General features: G+C 54.1%; 1 protein-coding gene across 5 annotated transcripts in view; it reads right to left on the reverse strand.

Moving 5' to 3' along the window:
- Positions 1–17,532, reverse strand: part of TACC2 (transforming acidic coiled-coil containing protein 2) — a 183,527-nt gene that overhangs the window by 148,278 nt on the left and 17,717 nt on the right. For 4 of the 5 annotated variants that reach the window (XM_062215161.1, XM_062215160.1, XM_062215165.1 and 1 more), the window contains exon 3: positions 11,856–11,968. The exons of the other annotated variant lie outside the window; for it this stretch is intronic. In XM_062215161.1, coding sequence (XP_062071145.1) covers positions 11,856–11,968 — 113 coding nt within the window. The remainder of the gene's footprint in view (positions 1–11,855; positions 11,969–17,532) is intronic. 5 annotated transcript variants of the gene reach the window in all.

Genomic DNA, 17,532 nt, shown 5'->3' on the forward strand with positions numbered 1-17,532 from the left:
GCACAGACCACCTACCCTGCTCAGAGGGAGCCATGCTGGAAGCCCGCACACAGCTGGGAGTGGCTCCAGGCCTCTCCAGCTGGGGCAGCAAACCTCACAGCTCAGGAGACATCAGGAGAAGGGTTTGTAAGAGTGCATATTTTTCATTTTATTTGAAAGACAGAAAGATTCTTCTATCCTCTGTTTCACTCCCCAAATGCCCCCCAACAGGTAGGGTTGGGCCAGGCTGAAGCCAAGAGCCCAGAATTCAATCCAGGTCTCCCCATGGGCGGCAGTACTGGATACTTGTTAACCTGTGGTTAACAGGAAGCTGGAGTAGGAATGGAGCTGGGACACGAACCCAGACATTCCAGCGTGAGACACAGGCACCCCAACCGGCATCTTAACTGCTGTGCCCGACACCCACCCCCGAAAAAGACCTCGCCTCGGGAGGAAAATCCAGCCCTCACCTAAACACTGCTCTGTACACAGCAGAGCGGGACCCGCAGGATTAAGCTGTTCCAGATAGCTACACCTCAGAGCAAAGTTCAACGATATTTACAGGAATATGGAAAGATCCAGGTCCCCAAAGCTTAAAGCCACAGTCTCTGGCACGCGAGAGGCAGGAGATGGTCAAGCAAGGAGAGAAAGCTCTAGTCCTCAAAACTGACCCCGAGATGACACACGGATGATAGAGTCAGCACATGGGGGAATTTTAAACAGTGTTATTCTGTGTGTTCTGGAGGCTAGAAGAAAGATTAAGCATGGTTCACACAGACACAAAAGATAGACAGACACGTCTCAAACTCCTAGGGATGAAAACTGCAAGTTGTAAAGTGAAAAACACACGGGGTGAGAATAAAACAACGGATTAGCCAGTGAAGAGAAAATGATGGGCGGATCTGGACAGGGCACCGGAAGCCCCAAACAACATGTAGATGAGAAAACAACACCCACGCAGAGCAACGCTGAGCTGTGGGACGAGGCCGAGCAGCCACACAGGTGGGTAATGGGAGCCCCAAAGGAAGGGGAGAGATTAAAAAAATATATATGAAGAAATAGTAGCTGGGGCCGGCGCTGTGGCATAGTGGGTAAAGCCACCACCTGCAATGCTGGCATCCCGTACGGGCACTAGTTTAAGACCTGGCTGCTCCACTTCTGATCCAGCTCTCTGTTATGGCTTGAGAAAGCAGAAGATGGCCCAAGTCCTTGGGTCCCTGCACCTGCGTGGGAGACCCAGAAGACTCCCGGCTCCTGGCTTCAGATTGGCGCAGCTCCAGCCGTTGCTGCCATCTGGGGAGTGAACCATCGGCAGATGGAAGACCCCCCCTCCCTCTCCCTCCCTCTCTGTGTAACTCTTTCAAGTAAAATAATATATATATATATATTAAAAAAAGATTAGACACATATATATAGTTCCTAAAGCAACCACTAAAATAGCACAAATAATTGTAGCTAATCAGTCAGAAAGGAGAGAAAATAGTCATAGAAATAGTTAATTCAAAAGAAAGAAGAAAAGAGGAACAAAGGATGAACATGTAGAAGACAACAAGACTATCGATTTAAACCAGCCATATCAATAATCACATTAAACGTAAATGTTACCAACACTTCTGTTAAGAGACAGACAATTTTAGAGTGAATTTAAAAAAGCTCCAACTATAGTGTTGCCTACAATTAAAGCATTTTTTAAAATATTTTAAAGGATAGATTGAAAGTGAGCTATTGGAGCTGGCACTGCGGCAGAGCAGGTTAAGCTGCCACCATCCCACATGGATGCTCCACTTCCAACCCAGCTCCCTGGTGATACTTCTGGGAAAGCAGTGGAAGATGGCCCAAGTCTTTGGGCCCCTGCACCCATGTGGGAGACCCAGATGAAGCTCTTGGCTCCGGGCTCCTGGCTTCATCCTGGCCATTATGGCCACTTGGGGAGTGAACCAGCAGATGGAAGATCTCACTCTTTTCTTCTAACTCTGCCTTTCAAATAAATAATGAATACATATTTAAAAAAAAAAAAAGGGCTGTTGTGTTTGAATTCCATCAAAGTAGCTTTAAGAGCAAAGAATATTACAAACAAAAGATCATTTCATAATGGTAAATGATTTAATTCATTAAGAAGACGTAAACATTCTAAAAATCTATGCACCTGATAAAAGAGCCCCAAAATACAAAAAAGCCAAAGGTGACAAGACTGCATGATGAAACGGACAAGCACACGACTTCAGTCTGGTATTCCACATCCTTCCCTCAGCTGCTTGAACAGGGGGACAGAGTCGGTATGGATACAGAAGACCTTAACAATCCTGCCAGCCAGCCCGACTAACTCTCGTTAAACACGGCTCCATAGCAGCAACACAACGTTCAAGTACAGATGGAACATGTGTAATACAGACTGTGTTGTGTGTATAAAAAGTCTCAATAAATTTAAATTAAGTTATATAAAATATTTTATCTGTCTACAATGGACCAAAATTAAAAATCAGTGCTATCCAGAAAATCCTCTGTCAGGAAGTAAACAATTCACTTTAAATAGCTCATGAGTCAAAGAGGTAGTCAGTCAGAGGAAATTAGAAAGTACTCGAACATGAAGACGAACACACAACCAGCAAAATGTGAGATGCAGCTGAAACGGCACTCAGAGAACCACAGATAGCGCAAAAACACCTGTGTTTCTTTTTTTTCTTTCTTTTTTTTTTTTTTTTTTTTTTTGGACAGGCAGAGTAGATAGAGAGAGAGAGAGAGACAGACAGAGAGAAAGGTCTTCCTTTTTGCCGTTGGTTCACCCTCCAGTGGTCGCTGCGGCCGGCTCATCTCACTGATCCGAAGCCAGGAGCCAGGTGCTTCTCCTGGTCTCCCATGAGGGTGCAGGGCCCAAGCACTTAGGCCATCCTCCACTGCCTTCCCGGGCCACGGCAGAGAGCTGGCCTGGAAGAGGGGCAACCAGGATAGAATCCAGCGCCCCAACTGGGACTAGAACTTGGTGTGCCGGCGCCGCTAGGCGAAAACCAGATACCAAAGCATACATACCACTTAATCCCATTTTATACAAAGTGTAGGAATTAGCAAAACTAAGCCACAGACGTCAGCACAGTTGTCCCTCTTGGGCAGGGCAGAACATGAGAGAACATCCTGGGAGATGGAAATGACCGAGGTCTAGACCTGGGTGTGTAGAAGGGTAAACTCCCACCAAGCTCTCAGAGCAGATGCCCTTCAGTGATACTGTATACTAATTTTAAAAACTGGTAGGAGCCGGTGCTGAGGCGCAGTGGGTTAAAGCCCTGGTCTGCGGCGCCAGCATCCCATATGGGCGCCAATTCGAGTCCCGGCTGCTCCTCTTCCAATCAGCTCTCTGCTATGGCCTAAGAAAGCAGTAGAAGATGGCCCAAGTCCTTGGGCCCCTGCACCCACGGGGGGGACCCGGAAGAAGCTGCTGGCTCCTGGCTTTGGATCAGCTCAGCTCCAGCCATTTGAGGAGTGAACCAGCAGATGGAAGACCTCCCTCTCTCTCTAACTCTATCTTTAAAAAAAAAAAAAAATTGGTAGCAAGAAGGACCTAGAGAGACAGCTTTGAAGAGGGCAAAGGGGTCAGTGATGGCCATGGATTTGAGGGGCGGAGGGAGGACGCACTGTGGAGCACAGGGCGTGGCAAAGGCAGAGTAATTCCTCTGAGTGCTCCGGTGATGGTGGCTTCCTGACTTCGTGATTTTGGAAGACGCACAGAGCGCACGGCGCAGTGAACCCTAATGTCGGCCGCAGACTCCGATCAATAGTAATGGATCCACATTGACTCATTAATTGCAACAAAAGCATCCCACGCATGCGAGATGTTGGTATCAGAAACCCTGCGTGGAGGAGTCGGGGCTCCAGAGCTCACTGCACTGCTTAACTTTTCTGCAAGCCTCAAATTGCTCTAAGACAACCTGAGATTTCATTATTTATTTGAAAGGCAAGTTACAGAGAAAGAGGGAGAGAGGGAGACGGAGATCTTCTGTCCACTGTTTCACTCTGCAAATGGCCACCAATGGCCTGGGGCTGGGCCAGGCTGAAGCCAGAACCCTCATTCGGGTCTCCCACGTGGGTGCAGGGGCCCATGCCCGTTGGACCATCTTCTACTGCTTTCCCAGGCGCATTAGCAGGGAGCTGGATCTGAAGCAGAGCAGCCGGGACTCGAACTGGTGCTCATGTGAGGTGCCACCGTGACAGGTGGGAGCTTCACCCGCTGTGCCACATGCTGGCCATATTTTAGTATTTTCAAAGTATACATTACACATATATATTAGAGTGTGCGTGTGCACACACTCACATGCAGTTGGCCCTCTGTATTCCTGGGCTCCCCATTTGTGGATTCAACCACAGAAAATACTAAAAAAAAAAAAAAAAAAAAAATCCTGCCTGTCCAAAAAAAAAAACCTGAACTAAACATACAATTTTATGGTCATTACTCCTAAACAATGCAGCTTAACAACTGTTTTCTTAGCCTTCATATTGCATTAGGTACTATAAGTAGTCCAGAGATGACACAATGTGTGTGAGGAGGTTGGGTAGGTAATAAGTAAATATGATACCATTCTATATACAGGAATTGGGGATCCGTGAATTTTGGCAACTGCCGGGGCCCTAGAAGCAATCGCCAAGGAATACCACATCGGTATGCATGGAGTTATCTCGTGGACGCTTTGCTACCTAAAAAATACGACTATCGCACAATCAGTAGAGAAAACAGCTAGAGGGGCCGGTGTTGTGGCACAGCGGGTTAAGCCACCATTTATGATGCCGGCATCCCATGTTGGAGTGCCGGTCTGAGTCCTGGCTGCTCCATGGATGATCCAGCTTCCTGCTATGCACTTGGGAAAGCGGCAATGACCCAAAGTGCTTGGGCTCCCGCCGCCCATGTGGGGGACCAGGGTGCAGTTCCAGGCTCCTGGCTTCAGCCTGGCCCAGACGTCTGGAGAGTGAGCCAGGAACCAGCAGATGGACTATCTCTCTCTTTCAATAAATAAACCTAAAGAAAAGGACTAGAGGGGCCAGCATTGTGGCACGGTGCTTAAACTGCCCCCTGTGATGCTGGCATCTGGTATGGGTGCTGGTTGGTATCCTGGCTGCTCCATTTCTGATCCGGCTTCCTGATAATGGCCTGGGAAAGCAGCAGCAGGTGGCCCAAGTCCTTGGGCCCCTGCCATCCACGTAGGAGACCCAGATGAAGCTTCTGGCTTTGGCTTGGCTCAGCCCCGGCTATTGCAGCCACTTGGAGAGGGAACCAGCAAATGGAAGATCTCTCTTTCTGTCTATCTCTCTATCTCTGTAACTCTTTCAAATAAATAAATAAATCTTTAAAAATAAAATAGAGAAAAACCCAGAAAACTGCACACCGTATGTCAAGAGTAATTGTTGGGGCCAGCGCTGTGGTATAGTGGGCTAAGCCTCTGCTTGTGGTGCCAGAATAGCATATGGGCACTGGTTTGAGTCCCAGCTGTTCCACTTCAGATCCAGCTCTCTGCTATGGTCTGGGAAGGCAGCAGAATATGGCTCAAGTGTTTGGGCCCCTACACCCACATGGGAGACCTGGAAGAAGCTCCTGTCTCCTGGCTTTGGATCAGCCTCAGCTCTGGCCGTTGTAGCCATCTGTGGAGTGAACCAGCAGATGGAAGACCTTTCTCTGTCTCTCATTCTCTGTAACTCTGCCTCTCAAATAAACAAAATAAAATCTTTAAAAAAAAATTGTCTGCAGATGGTGGCAGAGTTGGTGATTTTACCTTTTCTCTATGCCAAGTACCGTAAACGGGTATTTTCTCACCATAGAAAGGTGCTTCCCATCCCCTACTAAGGCCGAATGCCTGCTGAGACCAGCTGAGTGGAAAGCACATGGCCCACCCAGCACCAGCTCCTCTGGTTCAGCCTGGATGGAGTTAGGAGGCCCCTCCGCCTTCCTGCTGGTGTGCGCTTCTGGCCAGGGAGAAGCCGTGAGTCAGAGCAGGAGGGCGGAGGCTGCCCGGCATGCCCAGCCTGGCAGGAGCTGGGCACGGAGACGGCAAAGGAAGCCACAGAGCCCCAGCCCGCAGGGCCCACGGCTGCCCGAGACACCTGAGCTCCGCCCAGTCTCCCTTCTTCCTGTGTGTTTGTTTGTTCTTTCTTTCTTTTTTTTTTTTTTTTTTAAGATTTACTTATTTATTTACCTATTTATTTGAAAGGCAGAATGATGGGATGGGAGGGGGGGATCTTCTATCTGCTGGTTCACTCCCCAAATGCCCACAAAAGTCAAAAGTCAGGGTTGGGCCAGGCTGAAGCCAGGAGCAAAGAACTCCATCCAAGTCTCCCACGTGAGTGCAGGGGCCCAAGCACTTGGGCCATCCTCTGGTGCCTTCCCAGGCACTTTAGCAGGGAGCTGGTTCCGAAGTAGAGCAGCCAGGACTCGAACCGGCATTCCGACACGGATGCCAGCATCCCAGGTGTCAGCTTATCCCACTGTGCCAAAGCACGGCCATCAGCTCTCCTTTATCCAAGAACTGACACTACCAGGAAACGACGCTCTCAGGGAGACGAGGTCTGCTTTGTAGTTACGGAACCCACAACGCACACACGTGGTCATGAGTCTGGGTTTTGGGTGGTGTCAAACCCAGCTGGATTCTAAGCCCTCCCCAGGCCGCATTCTGTGTGACCTGGGCCACGTTCCTGGACTTGTCTGGGCCTCTGTGCCCTTGTCGGGCCGCTGGGGCATCCACCTGCTCCACTCCGGCTGCCAGGCGAGGTGGCACAGACAGTCCACCAGTGCCATGGAGGCGAGCGCTGGGGCCCTCCCTACTCTTTCTCATGAAGCCACTGTTGCTTCATGAGAAGCATGTCAAACCAGATCATGCCTCGCCCCAAGCTGCTGCCACTCTAAAGAAAAAGGCAAGAAATAGGTTCTAGCCGGGGCCCCAGGCAAGTCTGCCAAGGTGGGCCTGGCAGCCGCAGCACCTCTCACGGAGGTCCCTGCTCACTGGAGACACAGGCGACTCCCCCCCCCAGCACTGCTGCTCCAGCTCCCCTGTGAGTCTCAGGTGAGCCTCACCAGGGAAGCCAGGAGATCGCTCAGCCCTGGGATCCCCCACGCACTGTAGCTCTCCCCACGCTGCCCTGCCCCGTGTGGGTAAACGCGGCTTTGAAGACACAAACCCAAGGGTGCTGGAAGGAGCCCACCTGCCTGAGAGCAAGTTGCATAAATATTTGAAACCACCACGGGTGGCTCAGAGGATTGGGCCATAACCCACCATAATCACCCCATTAATCTGTCACTCCTTGCTGTTGCCGGGGCCCCTCAAACAGGAGCAGACAGCAGCCTCCAGCCCGGCAGGCCTGCGCTTCCCCGGCAGTGGCCCAGGCACATCGTAGGCTTCCGGCGGCAGCAGCCCCGAATCTCGGCTCCCTCGCTGGGTCCTTGGTCCACAAAGGTGACATCTTGTCACCCACACCCAGGCCGTCTCCATGTCCCTCTGGGTCCACCTCGAGACTCTCCTGGCCACCACCCCTCCATCTGCAAAGGTGTTGCTACCTCATGTCCCGCCTCCACCGCATCGTCAGGGCCCCTACCTTCACCTTGGGAGTGCCTCCTCCTTCCTTGTTTGTAGGCGAGCAAGCCTGGCTCCTGGTACTGCCAGGAGAGCGCTGGCCCCGCAGCTGCCCCAGCGGCTTCTTCATCCGGCCCCAGTCCTTTATTAGCAATGGACGCCCATCACCTGGCCGGTGCTCACTTTCTGCTCCGTCCCACGGAGATCTGATTCCAGAACTCTGCCCCCTCCTGCAACGACTCCAGAGCTTGTCCCTGGAAACCCCATCCCCACTTCCCCTTGGCCAGTGCAGCCCTGGGGAAGGCTTCCTCACCCAGCAGCGTGGCACCTGCGACACTCCCAGAGTGTGTCACGCGCCAGTGTGGTCCCTGGAGGCAGCACCAGCATCACCCGGGAACTCGCTGGAGATGCCCCTTCCCAGGCCTCGCCCAGGCCGACAGGGTCAGGTGTTCTGGAAGAATCCCCAGCAATCCTGCAAGCCCTCCCGATGCCCACTCCGGTGTGGGAGCCCCAGCACCAGTGGGGACTGCAGGCTGCGGAGTGTTTCGACGCCTCCTTCTTAGCAACAGGAAAGCCCGAGGGGTCTCTCCTGGGGAAGAGCCAGTCCTGTCTACAACGTCTCCCTTGGAATGATGTGGACCCAAGCACATAGCTGCTGTCCAAGCATTCCTGACCTGCAGGACCAGCCGTCTCCTCTGGCGCACAAGGTTTGGGTAGGTCCATCTTGGGCTGAGCCTTTAAAGGCAAAGGCTGACCAACCCCTGGTTGTGGGTATCCGAGGACGGAAAGGCGCCGTGAGACCGTGGGCCTGGGACCTGCCCAGACACAGGCACCCAGGATGGCTGTGCCGGGCCTGGGCACGGCTAGGCAGTAGGAGGCGCTACTTGGGGCTAAGCTTCTCCCCAGGAGCGGGGATGTCAGAAACCCAGGATCCTGGCCAGGACCGGCAACAGGGAGGCGCCGCCCAGCGGCTGTGTGTTTCCACTGCATGGGACTGAGTCCCAACAGCGACACCATGTGGCAACTAGGAAGCAAGGCAGTTGACCTGATGGGACCCTATCCTCTCCCTATATGGATGATGAACTTTGCTCACTGGGGTACGTGTAAACCTCAGGTTCTAGAACAATTCAGAGGAAGCGAAGAGCCTTAAGGGGGAAGAAAGCAAAAACAAAAACAGAGTCTCTGACATTAAGGCAGATTGCAAGCCTGGCCTTCCTCTGCAGAGTAGCGCTAACTCCAGGGCGGAGGTGCAGCCCTGGCAAACACTAACCAGTGCCTTCCTCCCTCTGTCTGCTGCCCTGCCCCCACGCCGGGCCGTCGGCCACTGCAGGCCCTGCTGGGGTTTCTGCCTCTGCAGTTTTCAAAAATAGAAAACAGACTTTGAGGTCAGCGGTTCTTCCCACCTGCTGTGGAGCCCCGCATCCTTTGTGGAGGAGACGCCGGCTGTCTCACCAAGCCGAGGGAGAAGGCGAGTGCTCCCGGGGATGAGAGAGGGCACAGGAAGGGCCCTGGGCAGCGGGAGACCGAGAGGCCCCCCCTGGTTCAACAGCGCCCTCAGGCCACAGGAGGGGCGGGGCGCCGGTGACCATAAGGAGGTGACCATAGGCTCTCAGGTGCACCAGCGATACCTGTGGCCCAAGTATGTCAGGGGCATAGCACTGCCCCATGGCCTGCTGGACAGTGGCCTGGTCTAAGGACAGCCTGGGGTGACGCTGGGAGTAGGGAGGGGTCGGACGGCAGCCTCAGTGCACCAGGCTGGGGAGAGAGGCACACGCTAGCTGCCATGGGCATCCCACCAGCCTGGCAGAGGAGACTCAGAGTCAGAACAGAATTGCTTTAAAGGAAGTAAAATGTCATTTGTACGCGTAGAGCATTGGCGCAGGATCCGGCACCCCCACAAAATGATCGTTAACTGCTCTCATTAACTTTCTTGCTAGCACCAAGGGCGTGTCTCCTGGCAACCCCTGACTCCTCAGCAGGACTCAGCCCAAAGCCCTGGTGACACGGGCATGTGAGCACGGGTCCCCGCACCGCAGACTCGCAGACTGCATACGTGCACGGGGGGGGGGGGGGGGGCGTGAACAGGAAGTGGCTTCTTTGGGGAGGCACCGCTTTAGACTAATGAGAAACAGTTCTTAAGGGGAAATCTTAAGGGGAAATCTTAAGGGGAAAATAATAATTAACTGAAGCCGAGGTATCAGCCACAGAAGGCCCGCGGGCTGCCGGGACTGCTCGGTCCAGCTGTGACCCAGGCCCCAGCGCCTCCTCAAACTCTTCAGAGGTCCCAGGGCAGCGCGGAGGTGAGGAGGGGCTGGGCCCTGGGTCTCAGCCAGCCGTGTGGGATTCCAGAAGAGATGACTCTATCTGCTAGTTCCATGGCCATCCGGAGCAAACTCAGGAGCCTAATTAGAACCAAGTGTCCAAACCCTTGTCCTGCCACCCTGATAAAGTTCACGGAAGTGGAGCAGCCGTGGCATTTGGAGCAGCAAAAGAGGCGGACCCGCTTCGGCAGAGAACAGGGGTCGAAGGCGCCTTTCAAGGCATCGTTGGTGATTATTACCACACCAGATCATCAGACCCCTAAGGAAACCCAATGCCTGGCGCCAGCACGGTGGCACAGCGGGTTAAACCTCTGCTTGTACCACCAGCATCCCGTATCAGAGCGCCGGTTCCGGTCCTGGCTGCTCTACTTCCAATCCAGCTCTGTGCAACCACACGTGGGAAAGGAGCAGACGCCGGTTCCAGTCCTGGCTGCTCCACTTCCAATCCAGCTCTGTGCAACCACGCGTGGGAAAGGAGCAGTGGGTGGCCCAAATGCTTGGGTCCCTGCCGCCCACGTGGGAGGCCCAGATGGAGTTCCTGGCTCCTGACTTTAGGCCAGCCACTGCAGTCATTTGGGGAGTGAACCAGCAGATGGAAGATATCACCCCCTCCCCGCTGCCCTGGTCACGCTGCCTGTTAAATAAATAAATAAATCTCTAAAAATAATTCTGATGCTTACACCAAGAGATTCTGAGTGCTTCCTCCCCAGAAACCACAAAGTCTGAGCTGCCAAACCCAAACCCAAACCCATCGGGTGGAGTCTGACGCATTTGTAAAACAATGACACAGCAGGCTGTGCACCTGAGTCCCCGAGTCCCTGTCTTGCAATTTCTCACTTTGTTCCCCAGAGCTCCTGTTGCTCCAAGGCCCCCAGAAGCCAGGTGACAGCCGTTCTAGATCCAAGGCCAATTTGTGAGTTGGCCCCACGGGAAGTTAACTGCCCCAGTGTGTCTGGCCTGTGTCCGCGCCGGGGACTGCCTGCTGGGGGCTGCTAATCCTCCGTCCCCCCTAAAGCTACGGAGAGGAGCATCCAGTAGAGAGACACGGCCTGGCTGTGGGCCAGGCTGAGGGGCCACAGCCGCGAGGCCACACCTGCCTGGCCACGTTCCACTGCCACGCTGCGGCCTTGCTGGTTTCTGGGTTTTATCCGCTGGCCCCCTGGAACCAAAGGTTTGGGAGGTGCTGTGGTTTGAACGTCCCCTGCAAGTCTCACGGGGAGATTTGATTCTAAGAGGCAGACGTTCCAGGGCTGCTGGGGCGCTGCCCTTGTGCATGGGTCCCTGATCTGGAGAGGGGCTTTGTAAGGAATTCGGCCTCCTCCCTCCTGGGGCTGGGACAAAGTCTCTTGCACTCCAGGCTCCAGCTCGGGCTGTGGCACTTCCCAGGGACTTCCCAGGCTCTTGGGCCTCTGGCCTCGCCCTAAGAACGAAGCCAGGGGCTTTCGTGGTTGACACTGAGGCTCGGGCTGGGCCACGCCGCACCCCCCACTCTGCAGTGTGCGCCTGGCTGTCACGGGACTTCTCGCTCCCAGAACTGCTGGAGTCAGGTCCCCCCGCAGACCCCCTCACCTGTCTGTGTCTCCCTCCTATCGGTTCTGCCTCCCTGGAGGAGCCGGACCAACACAGGCACCTTAGGAACTGCTCAGTCAACTGTCGCATGACCTGGAATGTCTCAGTGCCCACATGGCGACTGGACCGGGACACCGACCTACAGACCGGACTTCTGGACAAGACCCCGGCAGCCCTGATCTCTTCTATTGTGAGCTCGGACAGTGAAGACAGCAACCTGGAGCAGACGCCCTCAGTGACTCTGTCTTTGGGCCGGAAAGCAGTGCCAATCATCCATCGCAAGGCAGCTTGGGAACCGCCTCTCTGATCCTGCACCGGTGAGGACCACACCCTGCGCTTTAGGGTCAGTTCCCCAGAGTGAGCGGAGCCAAGCGGAGGCTACAGCAGGCAGTGAACTGGCCACGCCTCGGGCAGTGGCCTGATCCCAGGGCCGGCTCCCTACCTGAACAAGTCCCTGTGGCCAGGGCTTCTGGGTATGTCCACCTGCTTCCTCTGTGTATCCTGACTGCTTCCAGGTGGCTGAAGAGATCCTGGGCTCTGAGCTGATGAAGTTCTCTGAGCCAGAAAGAAAAATTAGAAAAGAAATCAGATTGGTGTCTCCGAGAACATGAAAGCATTTAGCAACAGGTCGGGGGCTGCAGTGTCCCAGGCTGGGCCTTCTCATCCCAGGGCGTGCCCACTGGGTCCCAGGCACGGAGCAAAGCTCTGAGGATATGTGCGGAGCAACACAAAGGTGGCCCCTGCTCTCAACCAATGGGAGGAAGCACGGTTAGACCGGCACCTGCAGCTGGGCCGGAGGACTGAGCGTACCACCCCCACCCTGGAGAAAGCCAAGCCCTGAAGGTTTCCAATTTGCTTGTGGTGCCACCTAGAGGAAAGAACATCTTCTTCCCCGGCTCCAGATGGCCCCCCACACCGGAGGGCCCGGACAGCATAAAAAACACAGAGAGGAGAACTGGTGAGCCCTCGCAAAGCTGAGGCCGGCCTACCACTCGGGGCACAGAGCGCTGGCCACGCTTTCAGTCTCACCAGAAGCTTCTCTACTGTTGAGTTGTTTTTTGTTTTTGCTTTTTTTAAAGATTTATTTTATTTATTTGAAAGACGAGTTACAGAGAGAAACAGAGAGAGAGAGGTGTTCCAACAGCTGGTTCACTCCCCAGATGGCCACAAAGGCCAGAGATGCACTGATCAGGAGCCAGGAGCTTCTTCCAGGTCTCCCACACGGGTGCAGGGATCCAAGGACTTAGGCCATCTTCTACTGCTTTGCCAGGCTATAGCAGAGAGCTTGATTGGAAGTGGAGCAACTGGGATTTGAACCGGCATCCATATGGGATGCCGGCACTGCAGGTTGGAGCTTTAACCTGCTGCGCCACAGCACCGGCTCCTGAGTTGCTTTTTAAAAACAGGATGCAGGCCGGCGCCGTGGCTCAACAGGCTAATCCTCCGCCTTGTGGTGCCGGCACACCGGGTTCTAGTCCCGGTCGGGGCACCAGATTCTATCCCGGTTGCCCCTCTTCCAGGCCAGCTCTCTGCTATGGCCTGGGAAGGCAGTGGAGGATGGCCCAAGTCCTTGGGCCCTGCACCCTCATGGGAGACCAGGAGAAGCACCTGGCTCCTGGCTTTGGATCAGCGCCGTGCGCCGGCCGCAGTGGCCATTGGAGGGTGAACCAACGGCAAAAGGAAGACCTTTCTCTCTGTCTCTCTCTCTCTCACTATCCACTCTGCCTATCAAAAAAAAAAAAAAATTAAAACCAGGATGCAAACACATAAGGCTGAATCAACACCTAAATTCTCAGGAAAAGATGAGATTTTTATAAAACACTCAGATAAAAATACTCACTTAAACATAATATAAAAATCAGGAGAGGAGAAAGGACTTCCATAAACCCCAAGCCGTGTGTCCCAAAGCAGTGGGATCTTGTAGCTTGCCTCCTCAGCTGTGGCAAACACTGCAAACAGCACACACACCTGCTTCCGGGTCTGGGTTTGCCTTCTTTTAAAGAGCTGTCCCACCCGTAGCCTCTGTCCCTGAGGGTGGAAAATCCTGGCCACAGAGCCCCACGCCCCGCCCACAGCCAAGCACAAGACTCAGGTCAAGTGAGGCCGCCCGGGGACTCCCCGAGGAACCAGAGCACTGCCAGCCGGCTGTGGGTCCTGGAGCTGGGGAGGCAGGAGGTGCTGGTAGCCTTGTCCCTGGTCACCTTGGAAGGAGGCAGTGGAGGGCAGAGGCAGGGCAGAGAAAAGTCGAGAAGGGGAGGTGCTGGGCGAGGGGCTCCCAGTCCCGCAGCGAGCGGCTGAGGCCTTGAACTCCCTATGTTATCTTAGCTGTGCAAGTTGGATCTCTGCCTGCCACAGATCACCAGGGCGGCTTTGGTGGGAACCAAGTGTCCTATGGCCAAATACATAGGAGAACGGCCACGTTACGAAGCCCTCTGTTAGAAAGTGGGAAGACAGCACATTGATTCTTAACAGTATTTCCGGCATTGTTTGACCACAGGATGCTCTTGGTTTGTTACGACGCCGAAGGCGTGTCCCATGGAGGCGTGTGAAGACAGTGAGCACAAGCCCTTCTTTCCTCCCCCCTTGCTCACACCTAGCAGGTGGCCCAAATCCACTGCACGGCATTCCCGAGCTTGTGGGTGCCTTTGTGGGAACGGGAAGGCACCAGTCTCCTGGGAAAGTGTGTGGCTACGCCACTGTGTGAATGAGGAGCAGCTCAGATGTAGGCACGTGCCTTATCGGGTGCCTGGAAGAAGAGTTCATGGAAGTGGAGAGGCCCTGTCAGCCTTCGGGAGGCACGTGGGGGAGGTGGCACCAGAAGCCAGCCAGGAACACCCCCAGGCTCTTGGGGACTCCCATCAGTTCCTGCTCCTTGTTGCTGGAAATCTCTCTCCTCTCAGGGCTGCTGCTCCCCTAACCCACCCCAGAGAGAGACCCAAGGGCCCTGCCCATCACCTGGGCAACTGGAGATGCCCACGGCCTCTCTAGAAGCAGCCAATTTACCAGTCGTGACCCTGGTCCCTGGCACAGCCCAATTATTGAGTAAATATCTCATTTCACCCAGGCCTTCCAACATAAGAGTTCCCCAGAAAGTCCACGATAAATGTGTGTTATGACAAAAACTATACATGGATTTCAAAATGTTGTTTGCACTAAAATAAACTTACTTTTTAATGCAACTTTTTCCCATTTTATTTGAAAGGCAGAAAGAAAAAGATTCTCCATCTACTGGTTCATTCCTCAAATGCCTACAGCAGCCTGGGCTGGGCCAGGCTGAAGTCAGGAGCCTGGAACTCCATCCTGGTCTCCCACATGGGTGACAGGGTCCCTGGTACTTTAGCCATCAGCTGCTGTCACCCAGTTTACACATTAGCAGCAAGTTGGATTAGAAGTGGAGGATCCAGGACCCAAATCACGAATTCCACTTTTCTGCTAACTTCTGAAATACCGTCCTAGAACGCCTAATTCATTGATTGGCTGAGCCATTCAATCAGCCAAGGAACTCATCCACAGCCCACCAGACACCGGGAGTGGGAGCTACAAAAGCGAACACGGCTCCATCCCTCCCCTCACCATGACCACAAGATGTGAGTGCACCCCCGGAGGAGCCCAGCTGAGGCCTGGTCTGCACAAGTGGCAGGCAGCTTCCAGAACCCTCGGGAAGGGAGGATCCTACCCTACAGCCTCTGCCAGCCTCTATGCTGGGGATTTTACAGATTAATTCCGGCATTTCTGTGGGACATCGAGTGACCCCTGGCAGACTCCTTGAGACCCTGAGTCTGCGGCTGGGTAGGCTGTGGTCCTCGACCTTCAATACCACCCTGAAGGGCGAGCTAGCTTTGCCTGTTTCCCACCTGGTGCATATCTGAGAGGTCGGCTCTCTGCACTCATCCAATGGTGTCCAAAAGGCAAATTGTAAAAGATGCCTCCACTCCCAGGGGCCCGTGCATCCCAGCGCTCACAGGAACATCACAACGAGGAAATCTCCCTTCACGTCAACTGCGCGAACGAGGGGAGAAACAACAGTGGAAATAACAGCTTCTGCTTCTCGAACACTTACGGGGCCCCAGGCGCTGGGCCAGGATTTTCCATGAGCTGTCTTAGGAGAAAGGTGCTATTTATGTGCCCAGTTTAGAGCTGGGGCTTGGAGAGGTACAGGAACTCAGCCAAGGTCACACAGTGCGGAGTCTGGATGGCCCCAGTCCTATGGGATCCCAGGGCGAGGACACGCAGCTCTGTCGGACCCTTTGCGTGGGTAAGGATGCTGGGGGCAGCGGGAGCGGGGCTAAGTGCTCACCTGCAGGGTGGGGAAGGTTTGCTGACCGCCGGCTGGCTGGACCCCCGTGCTCCTCGCACCCTTTCCTTGCACACAGCCCCTGCTCCGCACACCCAGGAAGACAGCTATCCCTGCAGCACAGCAGCAAGACAGCTGGAAAGTCAGGTCACCTGAAGTCAGGTCAGGGCCCTCGGCTCCAGAGCAAGGTCTTTATATAAACCACCTTGGGACGCAGGATGCCCAGCTGTGCTCTGATAACCCTGGAATCGCACTACGGAATGGCCTTTATGCCAGGGTTCTGAATTCAATTCCTTCTTGCCAGGTGCAGACCTCACTCCTGACACTGGCCACCAGGCCTCCCTTCCCATCAGCCCGTCATCCAAGGTCAGATATTCCGCAGGGTTTACCGGGTAGCTCTCCCGCCCCGGACTCCCTCATCAAGGTTTCTTCCAGGCGATTCTGGAAAGATGCTGGCTCAGCAGCTCAGACAGGTGCAACAGGAGGCAGAGCTTTGCTCTACCTACCGCAGCCCAGAGAACTCGGGATACGTCCTCAGGAAAGGGGGTAGGATAGGGGCTCAGATCCACCTCTTCTCCCCGCCACGCCTCCTGACCTGCAGGAACCAGACCAGGCCTCTCTGCAGAAGGGAAAATCAAGGCCGCAGAAATCCCCACGGGAACGGCACTCGGCACTTTTCAACGTACTTCGACTTCCCCCGATTCTTGCAAAATCCCCGCAGGTAAAATAATGTTTCTCACTGTTCAGATGAGAAACAGAAGTGCCTTGAGATCAGTGCTCTCTCCACATAACAGCCCACACAGACACAGCACTCTTTCTGCTAGGACAATAGCAAACTTAACACTGTAAACACTTTCCATGTGGGTCATTGCTGTGGCACAGCGGTAAAGCCACTGCCTGAGCGCCAGCTTCCCATATGGGTGCTGGTTCAAGTCCCAGCTGCTCCACTTCCCCCTTCAGCTCCCTGCTCATGGCCTGAGAAAAGCAGCAGCAGATGGCCCAAGTGCATGGATTCCTGCACCCACGTGGGAGACCCGGACTAAGCTCCTGGCTTTGGCCTGGCCCCACTCAGCCCATTGTAGCCATTTGTGGATGAAAGATTCTCTCTCTCTCTCTCTGGCTCTGCCCCTCCCTCTAACTCTGACTTTCAAATAAATAAATGAATCTTAAAAAAAACAAAAAGACAAAAACACCTTCCATGTGTCTAGTACTGTTGCTTTAAGTGCTTTACAAATTGAAAATCATTCAGTCCTTACAGCCCCATCTTAGAAATAAGAACAGCAAGCACAGAGAGGTTAAGCCACTTGCCTAGGATCACACAGCCTAGAAGCCACAGAGCCAGGATTTGGCCCCATGGGTTTGACCCCAGAGTCTGTGTTCTTGACCCCTCCCCCTTGCTGCTCCACCACACATGGGGCACAGTCGCTCTTGGTCTCTGCCGTCCAGCCACCTTGCACCTAGTAACTAAAACAACTGGCTGTTTGTGAATACTGTGGCCCGGGAGCCTGGATTTGATACCCAGAATAGCACTTGGCACAGAAGAGGCTGTCTGTAAATATTTGCTGAATGTATGAAAACTGGATTATTCCCCTTGCGTCTGGTAGCCGCTCCTGCAAATTGAGGGGCGTGCACACAGCCCCGGGAGCCCTTGCTTGCACCACGTGGCCTCTGGTGTCTGTGGCCCCCTCCCCCTGGCTCCCCAGCCTAGCAACAGCACTGAGCCCCGTTGCTTACAGGATTCCAAGGGATCTGTTGTGTCCACAGACGCGTCTCTACCCTTCACGCTTCCAAACTGCAGCCTGGAAAAGCAATTGGCAGCCCTCAC

Source organism: Lepus europaeus, chromosome 17 (genome assembly GCF_033115175.1).
Source record: "Lepus europaeus isolate LE1 chromosome 17, mLepTim1.pri, whole genome shotgun sequence".
Lineage (NCBI taxonomy): Eukaryota > Metazoa > Chordata > Mammalia > Lagomorpha > Leporidae > Lepus > Lepus europaeus.